The 23,722-nt window shown below is 47.7% G+C and overlaps 1 protein-coding gene across 1 annotated transcript in view; it reads left to right on the top strand.

Annotated features, from left to right (window-relative positions):
• Positions 1–23,722, top strand: part of SORBS1 (sorbin and SH3 domain containing 1) — a 185,531-nt gene that overhangs the window by 112,396 nt on the left and 49,413 nt on the right. The window contains exons 6-11 of the mRNA XM_030453736.1: positions 16,165–16,220; positions 16,337–16,402; positions 18,457–18,552; positions 21,420–21,539; positions 22,988–23,014; positions 23,177–23,292. Coding sequence (XP_030309596.1) covers positions 16,165–16,220; positions 16,337–16,402; positions 18,457–18,552; positions 21,420–21,539; positions 22,988–23,014; positions 23,177–23,292 — 481 coding nt within the window. The remainder of the gene's footprint in view (positions 1–16,164; positions 16,221–16,336; positions 16,403–18,456; positions 18,553–21,419; positions 21,540–22,987; positions 23,015–23,176; positions 23,293–23,722) is intronic.

The raw sequence follows: 23,722 nt of genomic DNA, 5'->3' as shown, positions 1-23,722 counted from the left end.
TGGGTTTTTTTTTTCCTCTCCAGATTCTGCTTGATTTCAGCACTCACCTACACGGCTGCTTTCGTGTGCAGCCCCCAGGTGGGAGTGCTGATCTGGTTGTAAAAAAAAAAAAGGTTTGTTTTTTTTTTTGTAAGAAAACCCCCAACTGAGCACTATCAGGCCCTGGTGTGCTGACTGCTTGTGCAAGAAGAGCCCAAGTACCTTTTGCATTGCTGCTGTGGAACTCAAACTCCTGACAGCAGAGAAAGCCAGAAGGCAGCTGAAGTCTAACAAAATAAAATTACAAAATGTTGAAAAGTTTTGGCAGTGCCCTTCAGCTCTCACACTGTCAACTGCCCTAATTTTCCTGCCACTGACAGGAAGTTTTGTCCCTAAAGTTTCTTCAGACAGATATTTCTGTGAATCCTGCACTGATTATTTCTTTTTTCTCATGAAAAATAGCTTCTTATGGTCCTCCAGGAGGAGCTACTGCAGGGCAGATTTCCAAGGAGAAAGTTTGAACGTTGTGTGCCAAGTTAGAGCTTTAGTTGCAAGAACTCTGAGCACCCAGAGGAGTTTCTATCAGTTGCTTTTTGTGCCATTTACTCTCCTCCCCCTCTCAACCTGGCTCCTGGTCCTTGTGGTGAGTAACAAGTTCTCTGCTTTGGGCAGCTTTTGGTAGCTGGGACTCCAGCCAGCTTCAGCCTTTTGCCAGCTTGCAAGGACAGGGCAGGTTGGGAAAGCAAACAAATGGTAGTTAATGCCAGCAGGGCAGCTTCTTGTGTCACAGCAAAACCAAGGCTTGACCTTGCCACTGGGATAGGAACTCTCTCTGGATAACATTATAGGAAACTTTCCTCCCAGTAGTAGAAATAAACATTTCAAACGTTTCCTTTCATTGGTCCCTTCTGTGTGTTGTAGGTGGAGAAACCACTAGATTGTCCTAGCCAGAAAATTCTAACTGGTTTCAACTGGTGTTTTCTGTTGTAGTTTTCTTGAAAAACTACCCTGGTTCTTCTGGGCTCACTGCTTGGGATAGCAGCAAGTCTTGAGAGAAATCCTGAGGCTTGTAAGGGCATCATATTATTGGAGCTCTGTTCTGACATGGCTCCCAGCAAGGTCCCTGAGGCTTTTATTAAGGGTTTTTACCTTTGAGCATCACCTTCTGGTTTTACTCTGTGTCATGGCTGCGTCCCACCTGTGCTGTCCTGGGGACATCTGGCAGGTTGGGTGCCCCAGGCCCTTGGAGGTTCTGCTCTTGCATTGCTTGTTGAAAGAAATGTGACTCCAATCCTCTCAGAGCTTGAATAAAACATGCTCAGGGGTTGGTTCAGTCACCCAGCACAGGCATGTGGCTTTGCTGCCTCCTGTCCTCAAGTTAATCTTAAATTGTTAAATACAGAGCAGTCTGAAGAAGGCAATGGAGAGGAGAGAGAGCCTGGGTGCTCCTCTGGAAGAACCCCTCTCTCCAGGTGGTACAGAAGGTGACAAGTTCAGCCTGAGAAATGACCCAATTAAAGTGGGGTGGTGCCAATATTTGCCCTATAAATCAAACTGCAAGGCCACCCCACTGAGGGCACCCTGCTCTTAGTGTTACTGAGTGAAACAATAAAGCTGCACAGCCAGCCAGCAAATGGATCCACCAAGACTCACCATTTAGGCTTAATGTTGGGCTGGGTGTAGTTGCATTTGGTAAGCATGCAAAAAATAAACTCTCCTCTGTGACTTCTGCCTCTGTGGCTCCCATCTTGTACCCTACCCAGGGGCTTGGTCCCAAGATAACCTGATGTGTGTTTCTTAGCATGTGTCTGCTACCTGCCCTTCCTTCTCAGGGGTTTTATTCCAGGCTGGGTTCTGCTTTCTGGCTGTTGTTGCCCCCAGCCCAGGCTCTGGAGCAGGCTGAGCTGTTTATGCAGCAGGGAGAGCAGCAGCAGATGTGGACTCATTTCTCCTTTCCTGCATTTTGCAGAGCAGGGTACTAAATGAAGCTGAAATCAGCAGTGATTTACATGACTATACAGACTGTAGGTTGCAGGGAGCATTTGTGCTGCTCAGCTGTCCTTGCTGCTTGGGGAGGGGGGGGATCTATCAGAAAAGCAGGAAAATGGTTTCAGCCTTCCCTGGAGACAGCTTGTAAATACTGATTCTCACCCAGGGATTCAGCCTGCTGTTTACACTGACTGTTTCCTGTGTGGTAAGCAAGGGGAATTGCTTCATCTGCAAGAAACTTTATTTTCTGTGCATGGCTGATGGGTACAGAGGGCATTTTCCTTGACTTTTGCAGGTATGTGCTGCTATGTAGCAGGTGCATGTGAAGAGAAGAAGGAGTGGAAGTGGCTGTCAGAGGATCCTGTCCTAAGCTGGGCCTGAGGAGTTCATCCAGCTGACTGGTGTGAGTAGCCTGAAGGGGAAGGAATGGGGCAGGGCACCCAAATCACACCCATCTCTACCACCTGAAGGAGTTTTTCTTCCAAGGAGCAGCCCCCATGGCTTGTACAGCACAACACTACACCTTGGGGTCACCATGGGGGTTTTTGGTGGGTGATCCTGAACCTTGGCTGCCAAAGGGAAGGAAACTCCTCAGTTCGGGTGCTTTAGAGGGAAGAGAACACAGTCCAGGGGAGACCTTGACTGTGTCTTTTGCTCTTGTAAGTGCTGGGGGAGAAGGAGGGAGGCAGAGTGTGTCAAACACTGCTGAGTGGGTCCAAGGATGTCTGATTGTTTCTCCTGTACAGGAATAAAACTGCCCTTGGTGCATGCAGGGAGGTGCAGCAGGGGTGGTTGGGATGTTCTCCCTGATGGTCAGTAGGGGCTGCCTGATTCAGTTCCCAAATTCATCACTCCAGGTGAATGCTGAAGGTTACTCAGGCTGCTGCCAGGTCCAACAAATCCTCCTTTTCCTACATCCCCTGGGGACAGAGCAGGATGTCCCCTGGAGGAAGGTGTTTCCCAGGATGTCATTTTGGCTCCAGTTCCAGCAGGTCACAGCAGCTCAGCCCATCTTGGGCTACAGAAGAGGCTGGAATGTGGCAGCACTGGGGCAGCAAGCAGAGTGGGAGCAGTGAGTTTACAGAAAGCAGGAGGAGGGAGTTTTAATTTTTTCCATTGAACTTCTGGGAACAGATGGAGAGCTGATGAGGCAGAGATTCTGGAAGGGACAGTGTGTTTCACATGGTTTCCTTGATGTCTTCCCAGTCGGCTCATAGCTTCTCAGCCCCTGCCTGTGCAGTTGGGTTAGGATGTGAGCACTTCAGTGCCCCCAGGACTCCTGAGGTGGGTGTTCCCCAGGCCCTGCTGAGCTGTGTGTTTTCTGGGATAAGGAACTTTGGGTGCACAGGGTCCTGGGAGCAGGTTATGGCCTGATGGGTAACATCTCTGGTTGCTTTGTTCCAGGTCAGAAGGGTCTCTGGGCTTTCTGGATAGAGAGAGTCACCCAGGAGTGTTTTGGCTGAGCCTGATGCTAATAGGCCAGTCCTGCCTCTCTTAATGGCCAATGTTTTTATTTTTTAATCTGGTTAGAAGCCAAGAAGAATCTAATCAGAGCCCAGCAGTGCACTGAGCAGCAGTCATCATCATTACTGAGTCATCCAGTTGCTGTTTCTTTGCTGGTGTGGTGGGAGGAGGTGGGGGGAGATCAGCTTTTGCCTTTACCCCCCTGCAGTGATTCAAGAATATTTCCTCTCAGCACACCTATGGCCAGGTCTTGCCCTTGGAGGGCAGATTTAAAGTCAGCAAGCTCTTCAGAACTCTGTGGCAGCCACAGTTTGAGAGGGAGGAGTCTATGAGAAAGGGCAACTTAAACCCTGGTTAGCTCCGAAGGGCAGTGACTTTCAGCTGTGAACTGTGAGATGTGATTACTCTCTCATTAGCTTTCAGAGTTGCCAATGTTAATAACTCCAGCCAGCTGGCCAAGTCAGAGGCAAATCCAAATGTCTCCTTTCTCTTCAGCCTGGTGTTTTGGGATGGATCTCTGCTTACTAATGACGTACACATTGAGTACATTGGGCAGAACTGCTGAAACTTAATTGCCATGACTGCCCAGGCTCATCTCCTGGAAGACATGTTGCTGCTTTTAGCTCAGCCTGGTTTGATACTCACTTTTCTTTAGGAATTAGGGTGCAGGGAAAACTCTTGAAGGGAAATACTGAGATGGAAAGCGAGCAGAGACTGAATTTTCTTTGCTGCTTCTGCTAGTTCCTTTCTTTGCTGCACTCCTACCTCTTCTTTTTTCCCCTCAACAATCTACCAAACCACACTCTGGAAAAGGCAGTAAGCTCAGCTGCTGGCCCAGAGACTGTGCTGAATTGCTGAGTATTTTGAGTCTGAAGGAAAGGAGAGAGTTTTACAAAAATCAGCTTCTTTGCTTGGAATATAGGAGAAGATTTTGTCCTGACAGTACCTTAAGGTTAATTTAAGCTCCACAGCACAAAGGTTAAGAGCACTGGTAAACAGCAAGTGCCATTACCAAAGCTTTTAATATTGATTGGGCTGTATTCTGTTACCTTCACAGCCAGCAGTGCCTTCCATTCCCTGAGGTGCTGCTTGGATCCTTAAGGATTGCTCTCACTGCACCAAACTTAGCTGAGCCCTCAGTTTTTTCCCAGGGGTGTTGTGTTTAGCAGGTCCTGAATTCCAGAAAACTGCTTGGCCCAGGGTCAGGGGGTGTTCAGGGCAGATGGGGCAAGGTTGTACTTTCTTTTCTGCATGAGGGTTTATGTAGGTCAGCAGCTCAGGGGAGTGGGGGAAGCTGCTCCTCAGGTGACTGCTGAGCCGCTGATCCCTCCCAGCTTCTGCTGGCATCAGGTAGAGCAGAGGTAGTGGAGACAGCTGCCTCTCACAGGAGTCTTCCTTAAGATGCTGTACATCCCAAATCCTGGTCAGCTGTGATCCTACCAGGTGGTGTTTTTATCCTGTTGGAAGTGAGGGATCACCAGCCCAGAGCACATCCCTTACCTCCAGCAGCCAGAGGGACATCAGAACAGTTCTTCAGTCTTCAGCCAGGGACCTGAACTCTGCATTTGCTTTTCTCAGCCATGTGAGAAAATTTCCTAGGAGTTTGTCTTGGAGGCTGTGCAGTGTTCTCTGTGCAAGCTTAGCAGGTTATGTGCTCTCACTGGATTAATATATTAATTGTTAGAATGGCTTTTTGCTAGGACTCTGCAGCCTTGCTCCTCCTGGCCTATGCAGTTCCCACCTAGAGCTCTCCCAAGGCCAGGAGACATCTCTGCAAGGATTCTGCAGAGTCTCTGGTGACAGACTGAACCCCCCCATGCCCTGCAGATCCACAAGTCCTGGGGGAGTCCCTGTGCAGTGGCACCAAGCTGCCTGGCAGGCTGCAGAGGCTGCTGGGTTTCATCTGGGGGTGACACCAGGTCCTGGAGCTTTCAGGGAGGATTGAGCTGCAGAGTTCAGGCTCCTCTTGGAGGCATCCAAGGGTATTTGGGTGTTGGAAGCTTTGGGGCAAGCTAGGGCTCATCTCTAATGGCAGGGAGGGTGCTTGGAACTATCCTAAGCAGAGCCTGGGTGGCTGTTTTGTAACAAAGCAGAAGCTCCAGCCCAGCAGGGTGAGGGTGCCAGGCCCATGGGTTTGCTTGCAGGGTGTCAGGTGGAGCTGGGGTGAATGCTGAGGTCTTTTTGGCTGAGGTTTGTTTTGCAATTCAGACCCCAGAGTGAAATGAACTAAAAAGCTTGAGCATGACCTGAGTTTGTTTGCCTTTCCTCATCCTTATGCAAAACCAAGTCAGCACAATCACTTCTGCTTAGCATCTCCTGGACCTGTCACAAGTACCTCATTTTATGAGCTGCATGTCCCAGGACCTCTTTGACCTCATCTCAGTGGATGGAAGCTGTGCCAGGGGAGGTTTAGGCTGATGTAAGGAAACATTTTTTCACTGAGGGGGTTGTCAGGCATTGGGATGGCCCAGGACAGTGGTGGAGTCCCCATCCCTGGAGGCATTTAGAAGACATTTGGAGCTGGTCCTTAAGGACATGGTGCAGTAGTTAGGTGATGGTGTTGCTCAAAGGTTGGACTGGGTGAGCTTGGAGGTCTCTTCCAACCTAAACATTCTGTGATTCTGTGACAACTGAACCAGTGTGGCTGTGTCAAAACACAGAACTTGGATGGTTTGCACAGCAAAATTTCCAGCCTAGCCTATGACAGGAACAGCTCTGCCTCCAGGGAAAGGCTCTGATTGTGACTCTGGTGGCAAAACAGATGTGGTAAGGGGAGGCTTGGCCACTGGGTACTACAGCAGTGGTCCAGAACATTGGAGAACAGGCACCTGGTAATGCCAGAAACTCCCTTTGTTGTGCAGATTTTGTTCCTGTTGTTACCTCTTTCAGCTGTTGTGGTGATGTTGTCTCTTGCACAAAGACATGGCTGTAAAGGGGGGAAATGCAGCAGCAGGTGCCAGGAAAATTGCAGTGGGTGGTGCACTCTTACTGTGAGGTGATGTTAAAATAATAACTTTTCATAAAGCCTTTTACCTCGGACTCTGGAAAAAACCAAGCTCTGTGGCCATGCAGAGCTTGCTGCCCAGGCCTCCCTTCACACCTCTGGAGTAGCAAACGTTGGGAAAATCCAGTATCTCACCCAAGTGGTTGTAGCAGAAACTCCTCTCTCCTTGCCAGGCTGTTTGAAAGGTGTCTAAGCTGGTTCCTGCAAAGACCCAGGAGTGTTTTGGATCCAATCCTTGACCTGAACTTCCCTGTATCTAAGTCTGGACCTGGGCCAGCCTCTGGATCCTTCCCTACTCTGCTTCTCCCTGGGTGCCATTCCTTTGCTGACCAGCTGTTATTTTTACAGTGTGGTTTCTGCTCTCTCAACATTCTAATCGTGGTCACTTTTATTACCTGAAGACAAACCAGCAGAGGTTTGTTTACCAACCCCTGCTGCAGGGGCTTCCAGCTGACACTGTCATGTGCTCCAGGCTCCTCACCAGACCTGCAGATGAAGGAGGTAATTTTTGGGTGGGGAGGGAGGTCTCCTGTTGGGTACTGTTGTATAAACAGGGATGGTTCAAGTAACTGGAGCTGGTGATGCCTGCAGAGCTTACATTGCACCATGTTGTGGGCTTTTTGATTTGCTTTTGAGAACAACCTGGGGTGGTTTTTTTTGTTTTTTGTTTTGTTTTTGTGTTTCAGAGAAAGGAGTAGGGTCTGAACATTCAGAACCCCCTCTTTTCCATCATTCTTGACTCTTGGTATGTCAGCAATAAACCACTCCTTCCTCCACCCTACCCAAGCACACCTGACTTTTCAGAAGGGCCTGGACTCTAAACCAAGGTCCAGGCCTCTGATGTCTGCTGGGGTAAATAAAACCAGAAGCCTGGATACAAGCTCTCCAGCATCATGTGGCAGTAAGTGTGGGCTTGAGGGCACTTTGTTTCCTCTGATAGGAACTACCAGTGCCATGTTCACACTGAGGTGTGGGGTTGGTCTAAAATAAGCAAGACAGAGCAGCATTTTCTCACCTTTTCTGGCCTTGGCTCTGTGTCCTTCACCAGCATTGCACTGAAAGGATCTGAAGTCAGAGTAAGCCTTGCCCCACAGCAATCCTTGTTCTGTGCCCTTCTGCAGCTGGTGCCATCTCTGTTGCTTTCTAGGTCTTGTTTGAATGCTGAGATTCTTGCTTTGCAATGATTTTCAGTGCATTTCCTCAATCTGTGAGTTTGGCAGCAGGACAATGTCTGGAGATGTGTATTTGAGGAATCAAAATCCCAAGGCAGGCTGCAGACAGAGACTCTGGAGCATCAGTCACAGCAGCCAGCAGTGCTTGCTGAGGTCTGGTGACAAAGGACACCAAGACACTTCAGATTATTTCCACCATTTCAGCTACCACTTGGTCCTCTCTGAACCAGCCTCCAGGGGCTGATTTCAGGCAGTCTTGTTCCCAGCTGCTTGCTCTGTAGACATTGCCTGGGGTGCTGTGGGTGCACCCTCACCTCCCCAAGAGCTCCACAGCCTCCCCCCCACCCCAGTGCCAGTCCTGGGGTGTCTGGAGGGGAGCCAAGCTGCCCTGTGCTGGGGACACTCCACTCTGGGGACATCCTAGCACAGCTTGTGGCTTCACACCTTCTGTGATGCCTCTTAGGAGGCCCATGGAGTGGGCATGTGATGAAGGAGCCATGCAAGCAGTTGGTTTCACTCTGTGTCACATCCGACAAAACCTCAGCTGCCAAGTGCAGAAACTTGAGCTGCCCCTTCAGCTCCTGCCCATTGAAATGGGATCTGCCATGTCCAGTGCTAATGGGAGTATTCCTGCCTTGGCAGGTAGGTGCTGGGAAGAGAGGGCTTCTCCAAGTGCTTTCCCTGGACTCCTGTGATCCTTCAAGGTCTGCCTGCAACTTCCCCTCTGAAATGCCTCCCCACCCCCATGGTGCCATGGGGTGGCAGCTGCAAACTTTTCTCTTTCCTCTCCCCAGCTCCAGAGCTGCAGGAAGAGTCAGTCCCTTTCCTGCTGGCAGTGACAGGCAGGCTGGGTGGGGGCTGCTGGTGAGCAATCCTAGTGACACCATGGGGTGAGTAAGGACCAGCTGGCTGCTTACAGCACAGCAGAAGGAGGAGCAGAGTATTTAAGGGTGCCAGAGAGAGGGAGAGAGATGCCTCTACTCATTTCTTGAGACACCTCAGCAGCCCAGTGAGCAGGCAAGGCAGTGAAAGGTTTTCTTAACTCTTTGGTGGCTCTTCTGGAGTGAAATCAAGGGATTAAGGACATGGCACCCTTGGCTGAAAAGCCTGAATCCAGGTAAGGACACCTCTGTGGGCTTCAGTCAAAGCTGGTCCCCCAGGAGCTCTGGGGAGCTGCATTCCCAGGGCTGGATGTGGCACTGGGTGCCCTGAGTGGGGCAGCACACACTGGTTTTCACAGTGCTGCTTTCATGTGGGTGCTGCTTGGAAAGAGAGGAGGTACTAAGGTAGCATTACAGGGGGTTGTGTTCTTGGGAAGGGAGCTGGGCAGGGCCCTGCCTCCTCACCTCAGTGACTGCATCTTCCTCCTGACTGTTTCTGTGGGAAGGGAGGGATTGGAAGCAGTTCCTGGATGCTGGTTGTCAGGCTGGTGTTAAAATGAAAGTGAGGAGAAGGGATGTGGAGTTGTCAGCAATATGTGAGTTTGGTCACCTGAGGCTGGAGGAGTCAGAGGAAAGTGGAGATGGGGACTGCCTTCTGGAATCTGGCTTTCTGCTGTTTCTGGAGATGCTTGGAGTATCAGAATGTTGCTTAATCCAGTGGTTTGGTTTTCTTAGCCTGTTTTCAGCACTGAACAGAGCACCAGTCACTTTTCCATTCCAGCATGTTAGGTGACTTCAGAGGCAGCCCAGTCCAACAAGCCAGCACTCTGCCTGACTTCCCTGCTTTGCTGTCTAGCCTGGGATGCATGGCAAAGCTCAGCCTTCTGGCTTTTCCCAGGCCTTTTTGTGGCCAATATTCAGATAGATGAAGCAGTTCCCTGGCAGTTTTCCTAGTGTAGCAATGCCTCCAGCTTGGTGAAGGAGAAGGACCCTGCCTGGTGTCAGCTTGCATCCCCAGGCTTGTCACAGGTGTGTTGGGATCACTGTGTGCCTGGTTCCCCATACACCTGGATTTTATGTATCCCCTGGAGCTCACTGCAGTTGTGTGTGACACAGACCAACTCTCCCACTGGTGTTGCTTATTCTGAAGATATAAAAGGCAACCTGTAGCCTGATTCAACCAATTTCAGAGGTTGCCCAGAGCAGAGGCCTGAAGCTTCTATCTCTGCATGAAGTGGCACCATCACCTGTGTTGTCTGGTGAGTGTTGGTGCAGAGCTTCCAAAGAGCCAGTGCTGGCAGAGCTCCTCAGTAAAAATTAATGTTTGGTGTGGTTGCCACAGTGAGCACTCATCAGTTCCTCTGCCTTACACAAGTAGGAAGTTTGGGATGTGTCTGGATGGTATAATGTGGGCTGTAGCATTGAAATCTCAGGTTGGTATATCACAGGTTCTTCAGAATCTTCTCTTCCCTCTCACTTCTGTGAAGTGTTTGTAATCTGGATTTGAACTCTGTGACACTGGTCACTCCCTAATTAGTATTCCTAATTCTAATTTCTATTTTCTTCACCCAGCTTCCTCTTATTTACTACTCTGTGGTCTTTGTTAGGCAAAATCATGGGAGAGAAGCTGCTGGATGTTGTTCTGATGATCTAACTCATGGTATTTATAGAATGCCATTCACCCCAGTAAATGCAGTGTAGTGTTTGTGTGCCTCAATCCTGCAGTCAGCTGAATGGAGCCATTGTCAGACATCATTAGGGCTTCTGGAATTTGGGTCTGTTTATTTACAGCAATTGTTCTGCAGAGGCACAAGTGCCCCTGAATCAGAGGCAGGCAGAGAGTTAAGTGCAGTCCACAGAGTATCCCAGCTGCAGGGATCTTACAGTAGGCTCCCAGCAGCTTGAACTGAATGAATCTTCCATTTCTTGCAGCTGTAGTACAAACCCAGCATCCTCTGGGCTGGGTGCAGCCCCTGCAGGTTGTCTGAAAGATTTCCCTTTTGCCAAAAGGTGTCATTGAATTAATTGGGGTGTATTGACCATTAAGGGGTGATCTCTCCATAGTCACAGGTCCCTGCCCAGGTTCCTAAATGGTGCTCAGTTAAATGGCCTTGAAGGGTCCCAGGTTGTGGTTTGCTGTTAAATCATTTGCAGGTTTTCCTCTGGAGCTGGCAGCCTGAGAGCTGTGCCCAGAGAGTCCCCTTTGGATGGGATGTGCATCAGCTTCCCTCTCTGAGGAGTGAGCACAGGAACCACAGCTGAATCTGAGCTGAAATCTCAGCTCCTGCTGCTCTCAAGTCCTGTGCCTTGTGTCTTCTGCTAAGACAAAGATTTTATTTAAAAAAACATCCTAATTTAATATTTTATTTTTCTTTCTGAAGTTTAAAAACGTTGAGGTGAGTAGCTTGGGTGTGTGGGTATGGCACAAAGGCCTTTGCTGCTTTAGCAGGCAGGAATGATGCTGCTGACACCTGGAGCTCAGCCATCAAACACAAAAAGCAGAGGCCAGTTGTGAGGGACATGGGAGGAAGTGCAAGCCCAGTTAAAGTGCCTTTAAACATCTCTTGTCATGAGGAGAAATGTTTCTGACCCTAAGGCAGCTGAACAACCCTCTGGACAGCTGTTTCCCAAGCCCTGGGTCTGCAGCAGGACAGGTTGATGGCTCAAGCAGGAGCCACCCTGTCATCCCCAGAGCCCTGCAGGGATAAGGCATTGCCACTTCATGAAGGTTCAGTGGCTGGTGAGAGATTATTCCAGTCTTATTTATTTTCAGGGAGATCCATGGAGACATCAGATCACTACCTGAACCAGCACTGGCCACCCTTGGAATGGACCAAAAAAGCTGATTTACCTTTTCAGCTTTGCTTTTCAGCTGTTGGCAGCTGTAGGCTTTGCTCTCTGGTTCTATGACATTAAGTAGAGTTTAAACTTTGGACTGCCAACCTTTTAACACCTTGCCCTATTTTGCCAGGTGTTCATGAGGCAGGTAGGTGGCAACATTCTGACCAATTGCTTTGGAGATCTTTGTTTAGAGGCTTGCAAAATGAAGACCCAGAGGTACAATTGCTTTCTGACAATGCATGGATTGGGGCTGAGCAGGAGAAGGAGCTGCCTGAGCAGAAGAATTGTGTTGGTGGAAAACTATTCAGCTGCTAGCTGTTCCATGGATTAAATTTAGGCTGCAAATCAGGAACAGCTTTGAAGCCAGAAGAGCAATGAGTTCTGGAGCAGGCTTCCAGGGAGGAGCAGTGGAGGCAGGAAACCTTCCCAGTTTTAAGCTGGAATGTGGAATGTTCTTGCCCAGGATTGTATGACAGAGTTGCCTGCAATAGCATGGGAGTAGGCCTGGTGACCCAGGAGATCCTCTTCTGCCCCCTGCTCTAAAAGTGGTGACCTTGAACTCAGTTAACTCAGGTTGCAGATAAACTCTGTTTACTCCATAGCTGGTGACTGGAAGATGACTTAGTTCAAAAGCATCTCTGAGTTCTTAAAGCCACATCTCCCAGTTTACATTTCCTATTTAACTTCTGTTCTTCACATTCCTCTTCAGTTGCACAGAAACTGAAATACTGGCCCCATGTAACTTAATTTTGCCCACTAGGAAGGAAACAAACAGATCATATTTAAAAGAAAAAAAAACAACAGATGCTGATAGGAAATGTGCTGTGTTTGTTTATTTTGACAACTGTAAGCTCAATTATTTAGATGAACACCTAATCCAGGCTCATATTCTGTGTTACCATTGGTTTCATTTATTGGGCTTTCACCAATCCCTCTGCACTCTTAGCACTTGCTACAGAGTGTGTGGAGGCTGCTGTCTTGTACAGAATTGGTGTGATTCTTTTCTGGGCACTGCTTGCTTATTCATAGTCCTTCCATGACATTTATTCTTCAGAGCATAATGTCTTCTGAAGGAGTGACAGGATGTGCTTTAACCCTTAAAATAAAAATGACAGGCAGCATATTTCTCTCCTTACTTCAGCATAAGAGAATAATGATACTTGGAGAGAGGTGATTGCCTGGGTTGACCTGCAGCTGCCTCCTCTCTTCAATTTTTTTCTTACCCCATTTTATCTGTGAGGAAGTGAGAAATCCAGCTCAGGTAAGCAGAGAATCCATCTGGGAAGAGGCACTTGTTGCACTGCAGCCCTGTGCCCACTTTGCAGATCTGAGCAGAGCATCTGGGGCAGGGGCACGAGTGGCAGAGTGAGGAAGGGTCTGTGCCAGGGGCTAAGCAAATGTGTGCTGGCAGGGCTGTGTAAGACCTGACCTGGGTGGCTTTTCTGAGGGCTGGTCATTCCCTCAAGCCTGAAAGCTCACAGTTGTTTCTGTAGATGATGTCAGGATAAATAAGTGGTTTTTCAGTGTGGCCACAGAACACTTGCAGCTCTTCTGTATGGACTTTGAAAATGTAAAAACTTCAGAGCTGAGAACAGAAAGCAAATGCTTGGATCTCAGGAATATGATTTTTAATCCTACACGAGTTATCAGGGCTGTCAATAACAACAAGAGAAGAAACAAAAGGAAATGACTTTTCCCCACGCAGGCATTAGACCACCAAAAATAACTCCTGCCTGCCCCTCTCAGCAGAGACACCAGTGACTTGAAAAGCCTCTGCCCTTCCTGGGAACTATTACTGAGCTGTTTGTTACCCCCTGCCACGGGAGGGGGAGAGCTGGCCTGGTTAGAGCATGTGAGATAATCCAGAGACTGCTGTGCAGGAGCAGTTGCCTCTTATCTGCATTCCTCCTCAACAGGCTTCTGAATGCTCTGCTCTCTTTTCCACACCAAGTAGGGAAAGAGCTGCAGCCCTGGAAGAAATGTGCTGGGGGTGAAAGGCAGGAAGGAAGCCTCAGAGGTCTGTCTGGAGGTATGACCCAGCTGGCAAGGAGGTGGTGGGTGCTACACAGGGAGGTGGGCATGCTCAAAGTCACAGCTGCTGCCCTGTGCCCTGAGGAATTCTGCACCTTTCATTGTGTTCTGGATGTCTGCAGCTCTGAAGCCTTGTTGCTATGTCTGTCACATTTCAGGAAAGGCATGAATTCCAGTCTGGCAAGGAGACACTGGTTAGTGAGCTGGTTAGAGCAGGGAGCTGGAGGGAGACACTGAGGGGTTTCAGGGTAGCTGCTTCTTCTTACTAATTTTTTTTTTTTTGTTCTGCCTGATCTGGCAGTACCAGTTTTTTAATCTTGACCCAAGGGGTCTCATTTCTGTTCCCCTTTGGCAGTGATGCTGTATGTATTTGCATGTGTGTCTACAGGATGTTCTGTGGGAGGGGACTGGGAGAAGAAAATGTTTCCAGATCCACCTGCTCCCAAATCCCATGGGCTGCCCAGCCTGGCAGGGACTGCTCTAAGGATCTGCCATCCAACCACAGCATCCTGACTCCCAGCATTCACCTTAACCAAGTGTTCCAAAGGCCAGCACTTGGTTCTTCTGGAGCCAGGATGTCCTGGGTTGGTGTAGCTGCTCTCAGGAGCTGATATACTCCTCATAGGACTTCAGTCCCTGGTTTGGGGTAAGCAGATGGGTGGCAAGTAGCAGAACTTTGTAGCCCTGCTGCAAAAAGGCACTGAGGAATGTTCCCAGCTCCAGACAGGCACCAAACAGCAGTTTGGGCTTTACTTGCAGGCAGCAAGTTCTGCAGTTTGAAATGGGATTTCTGGGGTTCCCCCAAGCCCAGTTGGTTACACTGCTCCCAGCAGCCAGGATCCATTCTGTCTGTGGGAACCTGCAGCAAGGAGCTCTGTGTTTGGGTGGCTGATCAGCTGCACAGTAAGGGAACACTGAATGCCTCTTACTTTAATTGAATTCCATAATTATTGGTAAGTGTGGGGATGTGTGGAAAAGTAATTTTCTAGATCTAGTTCTAATGAGTTTGTACATCTCCTCCATTTAATTTTAGCAAACTTCTTTAATTATCACTTTATTTGTAACCGCAGGTGACTTCTTGTGAAAAGCAATTTGTTCTTTTACGGCCAAATAATTGGTGTGAATTCTTTCCCTAAAGCTTTTTCTTAGTGCCACGGGGGGCAGTGCTTCACACTGTAAGCAGCATCAAGGCTTTTGAATCAAAAAGGCATCACTGGAGGTCAGCTCAGCTTCAGGATTAAATCCATTCTGAAGCTGAGGAGGTTGCTGGGACCCAGAAGTTTTGAGTTGGACTCAGCTCTTTTGGTCTGGGCTCTCCACTCCATGGTGTGTTTTGCTGGGATCATCTGGGAAGAAGGCTGTATCCTGCTGAGCCTTCACCAAGGCCCAATATACACCTTACATGGACCTTTTAATGAAGAAAATATTGAAGTAATGAAGTGTTGGCAGCTGTTGCTAGGATTGTATGCTGGAGAGAGCAGATACTGGCTGCTTGGACAGACTGATCTGTTACTGGATTTGCTTGTTAAATTTTCTTCCTTTGGAGTATCTGTTAAACATGCTCATTATATTCTGGCTGGCATGAAACAAGTGCTGGTTAAGAATGGGAGTGCTTGAGAAAAGAGAAGCCAATTCAGGTACCTGAAGGCAATTACCACTTCTTCCAGTGTCCCACTGCTGCCTCCAGGTCCTGTGACAGGGAAACAAGGATCTCCAACTCTCTTATTCTCTCAGTTCTCTGAGCAGTTTTCCCCCTGTTCCACAGGACAGGGTGCTTATCTCTTCATGAGTTTGCAGACCCAGATTCCTAGTTCTGTCTGTGTCAGGGAAACCATTAATTGGCTGGAGTTACACTTGATCTCCCTCTCTTTAGCTAAACTTCTGAGACAGGGGAAAAAGAATTGGAACACAAAATTGTAAAGTTTTTAATTCAACCTTAGGGCCCTTAGAGAGCTGGGAGATGTTGGCAAACACAGACTTGTTTTGTAGAAATGCCACTCTTTGACTGTTCAAACCAACATCTGTGGTGTGACATGGAACCTGTTTGTTTGCTGCAGGTATCCAGTTCCTCCAGGAGTGGGCACTGGGTATGAAAGTGGCCTTCCACAGACTGTCATGACTGTGAAAATTGACTTTTTTTCTCCTCTGGTCCCCATCTGGCAGTTTTTTCTCATGGGTTGGTGATTTCACTGCCTTTGATTCCAGGAGGATTCTAATTTTAAGGTTTCACTTACTGGAGTCTCATCCTGACAGTATCAGCAGCTCTGCAGGACTGGAGATGCTGTTGCAGAAGTTAAGATGCATTTCAACAACTGCATCTCCTGGGTATTGCAGCATCTTTCAAAGGAGAGAATGATCTGAGCAACAGATCACCTTGAGAGCTGCCTGTCACCTAAGCTGGGGGTTTTACCACAAAGTTTCCAGTCTCACAGCTTTTTTTTATTTATTTTTCTCTTCAAGGTGGCAACACAATTTATGTATTAGAAGCTAGTGAGATTTGCACTTTGCCAAATAGAGCCTCTCAGGGTTTAATCCACATCTTATGATTTAATGTTGGGCATTACTCTGGAGGTCTGAAAGAAGGACCTCAATTAGGTGGGAATGCACTTATATCTTTTGTTGGTAATTACCAGAAATTAAACTGGTGGTTGGCATAAATCCATTTGGGTTTTGAAACTAAGTTTTTTTCAAGGAACTGTGGCTGTTACCTGTGACCTCAGTAATGACTGATCAGCTTCATGGCCAGTGCTGTCTGGGCAGATGTGAAACACAAGGTAACCACTCTGCTTTTTGTTTTAAACAGAGAGAAACAAAATCCAGAAGTGAAAAAGGCAAGTCCCCCTGCCACAATGAGCTCTGGTAAGTCTGTCTTGTTTCCCACCTGCCCTCATGGGCATTCCTTTTCATGCTAGAAACGTTTCTGCCATTTCCTGCTGCAATTACTCTTTCTTGACTCCTCTTTATTCCCGTTACAGAACCCGAAGAAATCGATGTTGGGAAGACTGTTGTCAATGGGCTGAGCAGCCATGGCCAGGAAAAAGGTGTGTTAAGAGCTTCAGAGACACCTCTGCAGCACCCCCTGCATGTAGCTGTGTGCTGTGGTTGGTGTCCCCTGGACTTGTGCTGCAGCCAGGGCTTTCCAAATGCAGCTTGCTTGGCGACTGACACGAGCCAAGCCGAGTGCTGCACCATGCCCAGAGCAGTGGAATTCCATAGCTGAACAAGTGTTCTTTGTCTCCTAAAAGTGGCAGCCTGGATTTGCCTCTCTGTATATTTTTAGTGCTGTTCTGAGGAGAGCTGTGCTCTGCTTCTGGTGCTTGTCAGCACCTCCCAGTCTCTATCTTAGTGTGCTTAGCATGGGTTTGGGGGGTCTGTCTGTGCAGCCTGCTGACTTCAGTGGCAGGTGGAGGTTTGAGCCCAGAATTAAAGGGCAGGACCTAACTATTTAAATAATAAATAAAAACCTGTCAGTAACAGCAACTTGTCAGCAATAACCTAAACCCCAAATTTACCTGAACAAACTCATCTTCATGTTAACCTCAGCAAGTTTGCAGTGTGCTTTACAGCATTCAGCAGTGTGCAGTGCTGGTGTGTGCTTTGGCAGGGTGAAAGCACAGGACTGTACAGGCTGGTTTGCTGCTGGTTTCCTTTCCTTTCTTTTCCTTTAATGCCTTTTGATAGTGGTCAGAGTTGTGACTGCACTGTGGATGTAGAATTCAGGCAGTCACAGAGCAGAACAGAATATTAGGGTTGTTCCCTAAACCACAGGCTGGTTGCCTTTGGGATCTGTTGCATTCCCAGTGCTCAGACACGGAGAACAGGGGTTGATTTGGGGTCCTCTTATCTTTAAAAATAAAAAAATAAAAAATTTAAGCAATCCCATCAAATTAAAAACATTTAAGAATTTTTATGAAGTTTAGAAGAACTTTATCAGCTCTTCTCCCATCCTTTTGCTTGAGAGCCCTTTCCCAAGCCTGTGCTTTCCAGTTGTGCCAGGGATGAGGAAGATCTGCCACAAGAGGGGTGTACACACCACCCTGAGGTCAGTGCCTTCCTCAGGCACACAGTGTTGGTGTCTAAAGTGTTAGCAGTGTGGTTCCTGGTTTTGGAGGCCCAGGAGGGATGGTTTGGAATGTGAGGAGGCATTCAGCAGCTTCCATACATGCAGAGAACAGATCTCTTGTAAAGGAGAAAATCCCGGCTCTGCAGAAATCAAGAGCACAACACAAGTTACTCTGCTGGAGCCATGGTTTACAAGATGTTTCCCTTTTTGAATCCTGTTGAGCTTCACCTCTGAATAGTTTTGCCTTTGCCTTTTTTTTTTTTTTTTCTTTCCAGCCCCTTCTCCTCTTTTTTCAGGAGTTCCACATTAGCTGCAATACAGAGTCAGAGAGAGAACATACCAGCTATTTTGGACACTTCTGTAACAATTGCTAGAATTTTGCAGGGTGCTGTGTGGTTTTCCCTTGTTGAGTACAATCAGAGTGCTTGCTGATGGAGTCCAGCAGAAATCTCTTCAATTTACTGATAAATGGAATTTTTTTTTTCTGAAACGAGTATTTTGGTGGGCCTATTTTCCAAGATTATTTCATGTTCCACTTCCTTCTGTTGCTGAACTTGTAGAACATGTGCCATAAACTCCAGAATTCACGTAGCTAGCTGAATGTTCCTCTCTCCACCTTTCAGTCCTTGTTTTTTTCACTTCATTTGGTTTTACCCGAGCCACATTAATGTCACCTTCACCGGTTTTATTTTTGCATGTAGTGGACCTCAGCTGAATGGTTGCACTAAGGTTTTTTTGATGGCTTTTAAAAACTAATGCTTCCAGATTTTGTTTTGGTTTGGTTTTTTTTTTTTCTGCCTGCAGCACAGTGTCTGTCAGCAGTTCTGTGTGCTGCATGAACCAGACAGCTCCTCAATGAGGGCAGCCGAGGGGATATTTTTAACAGTTGCATCACCTCTCCCTGGGCTGCTTGTTGTATTTGAAATTTCCTGCTATTGTGTCTTCCCAGAACGTTAGAGAAGTGTGTGGCCTGCTTCCCAAACTCTGTTCTTCCCTTTTTGGATGTGCCATTTTACACTTTTATGTTTGCAGCTGTCGGCGTGCCCCTCTGTACACGCTCTATCTCTGCCGTTAAAATAATCCCTGTGAAGAAGGTGAAAACTTCTCCTCACCTAGTGCTGCCTACAGGTATCCTCTTCCTTCCTCCCCCTGCCATGCATTAGTTGGCCACCATTCTCTCTCTCTCTCTCCTCTCTCTCTTTCTTTTTTCTTCCTTTCTGTCTCTCTTCACCCACACGCTTTGCCTGGTGTTCAGCTTCACCCTCTCCTCACTGTTTCCAGAGCTGCAGATTTCATCAGTAGGTAATAAAGTTACCTCTTGATGGCACAAGGCACTGTTCTCAATTATGCTGCTTCTCTGCAGGCATAATTGTGTCTACTTGAATCTGGGGTCATTGGAAGCTCTTCCACTAACACGTGGTTATGAAGAATATTGTTATTACAGCCTCGTTTTTACCCAAACAAATGGGTCAAAGAAACAGAAATGGATTTTTTGACTGATAGATCTGTCTCTCTTTAATTTTTATGGAAGTAAATGGATGTCAGAGAAGGGATTTTACAGGTTCAAGCATCATTCAGTGGAATTCTTTTGTTTTTCTGTCCATACACTGACTTTAGAGAATCTTTGTATGGCTGAAGAAGCCCGTTAGGCTCTCACCCCCTCCCCAGACACGTGTGATCCCACTGAGAGCACAAGGTCATTTTTGGGCTTTTCTGAATCTGAGCAGTCAGACTCAGTGTGCTTGTCTCTCCTGACCTGTCACACGTGTGCTCTCTTGGAGTACAGAGTTAGTGTCCTGTTTGTTGCCATCTGCTGGATTGCTGAACCGAGAGATTCAGATTTTTGGTTTCTGTCATTTCACCCACATTTTTGAGGGAAGTCAGCATCTTAGGTATTTGTCTTCCTCTCCCAACCTGAAGCAGTCTGACAATATTTCACACTGCAGCCTTTCCAAAACATTTTAATTTTGATGAGTTCAGCACACATTTGTCTTCCCCTGATACTCCTTGTTTTGATGCACTATTCAGGTTTCATGTTGTATATAAATAAAAAAAGTGCTATGGTAGGCAAATGTGTTCCTCCTCCAACCTGATGGAGATGCTTGTGGCATGGTAAACTCTCAAGTGTTCCCATGTCTCCCCAGTGCTTGTGAAAGGGAATCTAAGTGTAGGAGATGGGAGAACAGCTCCCCTGCACTCTGTGGGTGCCTAACTCAGGGACTCCCAGCAGTGTGGCTGTGCCTCAGAGCTTAAACCTTCATCCCCTGGTTGGAAGGTGGCTCTGTAGAGTCCTTGTGCTGCATAGATGGGAACAGCAGCAGGAACTGGTCCTGTTGGGATCATGCAAAACTCAGAGAAGTCACCTTCTCTTTCAGCAGACATGTGGGTGACCTTAAGGCATGATCAGCTGTGTGGGTGCAAACGTGGTGTGTTTCAGGGTGAGCAGCACTTGGTGTGTCCCTGGGGATGGTCTGTCCCCTCACAGAGGCTGCTCAGTGCTGAACTCAAGGGAAGCAGCTTCACTCCTCCATCCTTTCTCCAGCCCAAGTGTAGATCTGAAGCTGTGCTTTTTGGGAAAGCCCTGGGAGCCCCTGTAAAAGTTTGTAGGGTGGTGATTTGAGTGTGTTGAGGGTTTCTGGTGTCTGACAAGTGTGGAGTCTTGGCCCTTGCTGCTCTTGTCCATCTGGCACTGCTGATTTTTCCCTGTAGTGTGGCCACCTTGGCTGTGGTCTGTGTGTTTTGCAGCCCTGGCTGAGGTTGTTGTCATGGGCTATAAGCACTCTGCTGCTGTGGATTTAATTGGGCATTAAATCAGAAGGGGAATATTGATCTGCACAAACACGGGCTGTTGTCTGGGCAATAAGCAGCAGCCTTTGCCCCCTCTGCCCAAAGGCATAAACTCTCATTATAATAACCTTAGAGAGAAGCTGCCTCCCTCCCTGTGCACAGATAGCATGATCCCCAGCCCATAAAAATAAATTGCTCATGTTGTCATTTGCCTCACACAGCACAGCCCCAGGACCTTCCTGTACAGCATCATGGCAGGACTCACACCTCTGCTCAGGGAGATCAGAGCCAGGTCTGATGGCACTGCAGGGTCAGTCACAGTGCCTGAGAAAGGGAGGTGATGACTTTCCCTGTGGAAGCAGCTTGAATCAGAGAGATTCTTTAGGTCTGTTGTTGCTATAGGTATCTCAGAGGAAACAACTCTGAGGAAGGATTTTAAGTTAGGGGAGAAAGCCTTGGAGTACTGGTTTGTTACTGCTCAGTAGGATGTCAGGAAGAGAAAACTCTTGTGCATGCACGGAAGCTGTGCTTAATCAGGCCTCAGCAAGGATGCTGACATGGTCCAGTGTGCCACACAGGGGAATCTGAACAGGTAAAAGTTAAATCTCCTCCTAATTTTTTTTTTTTTTTTGATTTGGGTTCCTGTGGCAGAAGGTGAAACGCTGCCATGACATGGGGGAGAGAGCAAGGAGGTGGCTTGCAGTGCCCTGCCTTAGATCTTATCCAGCATAGTTACAAGATTTTATCCTCCAGTGGCCATAAAACTTTTATTTTTTTCCTCTTTCAGTCCTGCACAAAAGGCATTTTTAAGGCTTCAGCACACAAATCAGTACCACTGGGACAGCCCTGTGGAAGAGCCACGAGGGTAATGGTAGAGTGTGCTTGCTAGTACAGTATCTCCACACAAAACAGAACAAGTGAAGCAAATGGACTTGTGAAATGTGGTTCATCCTTTTTTCCTCCTTTCTTAGCTCTGTTATACCAACTCAGACCTGAACTTCTGCACTGATCATTTACATGCATATGAAACCACTTGGGTTTCACAGTGCTTGAAATCCAGAGCTAATATTCATCTGCATAAACATCACTAGACTGATTCCCCTGGAGGCAGCCATGCTAAAATTACTCCCTAGAGCTGTGGTGGCTCCTTAATAGCTTTGGATCCTCTGTTTTGATCTCTCTTCTCTGTGCACCTGCATTTCCTCCAGAAATTGATCCCTCTAAAGTCTGCAGTGGAAAAGGAGCTGTGACCCTCCGGGCATCTCCAGCCTACCAAGAGAGTCAGACTGTCCCTTCACCATGTCCTCAGGATGTTGAGCAACCTGAAAGTAAGTGAGTGGGAGGTTAACTGGAATGTTACTTACAATAACCTCAAGTCTGGGGTCTTGGGGTGACTTTTTTTAGCTATGATTTAAAGCCCCAAATCATGTAGGATAGTCAGAAACCCCTTGGGATAAACAAACCAGTAGAAGGTAGACTGACTCCTGTTCTAGTGCAGGTTTTAGGACCATCCCTTCATTGGCTTAAGTTTGTTTATAGCTCCTTTTAGTTGTCAGGAGCACCAAGAACTCTCAAATTTTAATTTTTTTTTTTTTCTGGCAGGCCCATGTCACCTCCTTTCATTCCAGGCGTGAGGCCAAGTGGTGCTGCTGCCACTGCAGTGTTCACTTGGGTTGTCAAGGGAGTGGGGTTAGCATCCCAGACAGACAGTGTCTCCACAGAGCTCTGCCATCTCTCAATAGCAGACGTGTAATTACTTAATTGTGGGAGACAGGCACAGCATAACAGACCTGGCCAGTGTAGGGGGCCTGGCAGAGAGAATGAACTTCCCAGAGGCAAGCTGGTGTTGTGGGGGAAAGGGGTCACACCTGCCCTTGAAAGCAAAGCATACATCCTTTCTGATTAATGCCAGCCCCAACGTGCTGCTTTCTGCTCTGTCTTCTCCTCCCACTCTGCTCCACCCCTGGCTCACTCTCTTCCCATGCTTCCCTTTCTGTTTCCTCACTCTGACCCCCTGCCATCTCCTCTCTCCTTTCTCTTGATGGCTTCATAAATTTCCAGCAGGCTGAATGGCAACGAGCACATTACTATGGAAATCAGCTCATTAATACTTGCTTGCTCTCTCAGTCTCTTTATGAAATGGGCTTTGGAGCTGGGAGAGCTTTTTGCATCTAACTTTAAACAGCAAAATGGGGAGAGAGTGGTGAGGAAGAGCCCAGTGGGAGGTGGGTGAAGAGGGGACAAAACCAATGGATCTTGCTGCAGTGACATGGTATTTTATAGCCCCCTTCATGCACACACATTTACTGATGTACTTCTTGGCAGGAATTCCTGTCAGTTAATCACACTTGGGGATGCTGATAAGGAGGGAGAAGTTTTCACACCCTGTATCATGGCTGAATATGAGGCCCCTGCATTTCCAGTAACTTGTGGTGTCTGGACACAAGGCTGGAGCTGCAGAAAGAAGCTAGCTGGGCTGCCTTTTTGCCTCTGAAATCAGAATGTCAATGAACAATTGTTTCTTCATTGCTCTGAATGAATTGCCTTGTGTTTACAAAGGTCAGAAACAAGGAGGGCATCATGTTTAGGGCTGGTCTCTATGGTAATTAGGTAGCCCTGTCAGAAAGCAATTTATGTGTGAAATGAAGTAGCTTGACTCTTCAGTTGGTACATGTTTTCTGTAAATGTAATGCTTTATTTTTTCCCCCCCTTTCTTTTCCTTTATGCCTGTCCTCCACCCCCTCCTCTTCTGTCCTCCTTTCTGTGAAATGCTTAGGTCTGGAGCCAGAAACCCCAGAAACAGGTACAAACATTGGCTGCTTATGTTGTTGCTTCTTTTGTTGCTTTCTTGGAAGTATTTCTTGTTGCCTGGAAGAAAAAAAAAGAAAGGAAGGAGTGCTTTCCTTTCACTCAGCCCACAGCTGGAGGGAATCCTCTGTGATCTGAGTTTTCCTTCCCCTCACAGATGATTGGAGGTCATCCTCTAGTGCTGATGCCAACGGAGATGCCCAACCATCTTCTCTGGCTGCCAAGGGCTACAGGAGTGTGCGTCCCAACCTTTCCTCAGACACCAAGCCACAGGTAAGCCCTTCTGCTGTGACCCTGAGGGGAATCTTCTGGGTTCAAGCACTGGATTCATGGGCAGGAGTCCTGGGTTGAACTCCAAACTCTGCTGCAGACTCGGGTAAGTCCCTGTGCCTTCAGCTTTTCCTACCTTTCCAAGGGGGGCAGCAGTGTGCTGGGGTGTTTGGGCACACCAGGCTGTTTGCCTGGTGGCTGAAGGAGGAGAACAAAGCTGTTTGTTTGTGAGAAAAAAGGGAAGCAGTCATTGGTACTGCTTTGTCTTTTATGTCAGTCTGTTTCCTAGAGGTTGCTGCAGGCTGGAAGCAGAGTTACACCCTGCATTAAAAACAATATATTGGGGAAATGTCCTTCAGTTTTAACCCTGTAACTGAGACAAGGCAACAAGACAGAGGTTATTTGTACCTGAGCTTAAACTGTTGAAACCAAC

Source organism: Calypte anna, chromosome 6, assembly GCF_003957555.1.
Source record: "Calypte anna isolate BGI_N300 chromosome 6, bCalAnn1_v1.p, whole genome shotgun sequence".
NCBI lineage: Eukaryota > Metazoa > Chordata > Aves > Apodiformes > Trochilidae > Calypte > Calypte anna.
The sequence above is the reverse complement of the archived record's forward strand: the minus strand, read 5'-3'. Positions and strand labels throughout refer to the sequence as shown.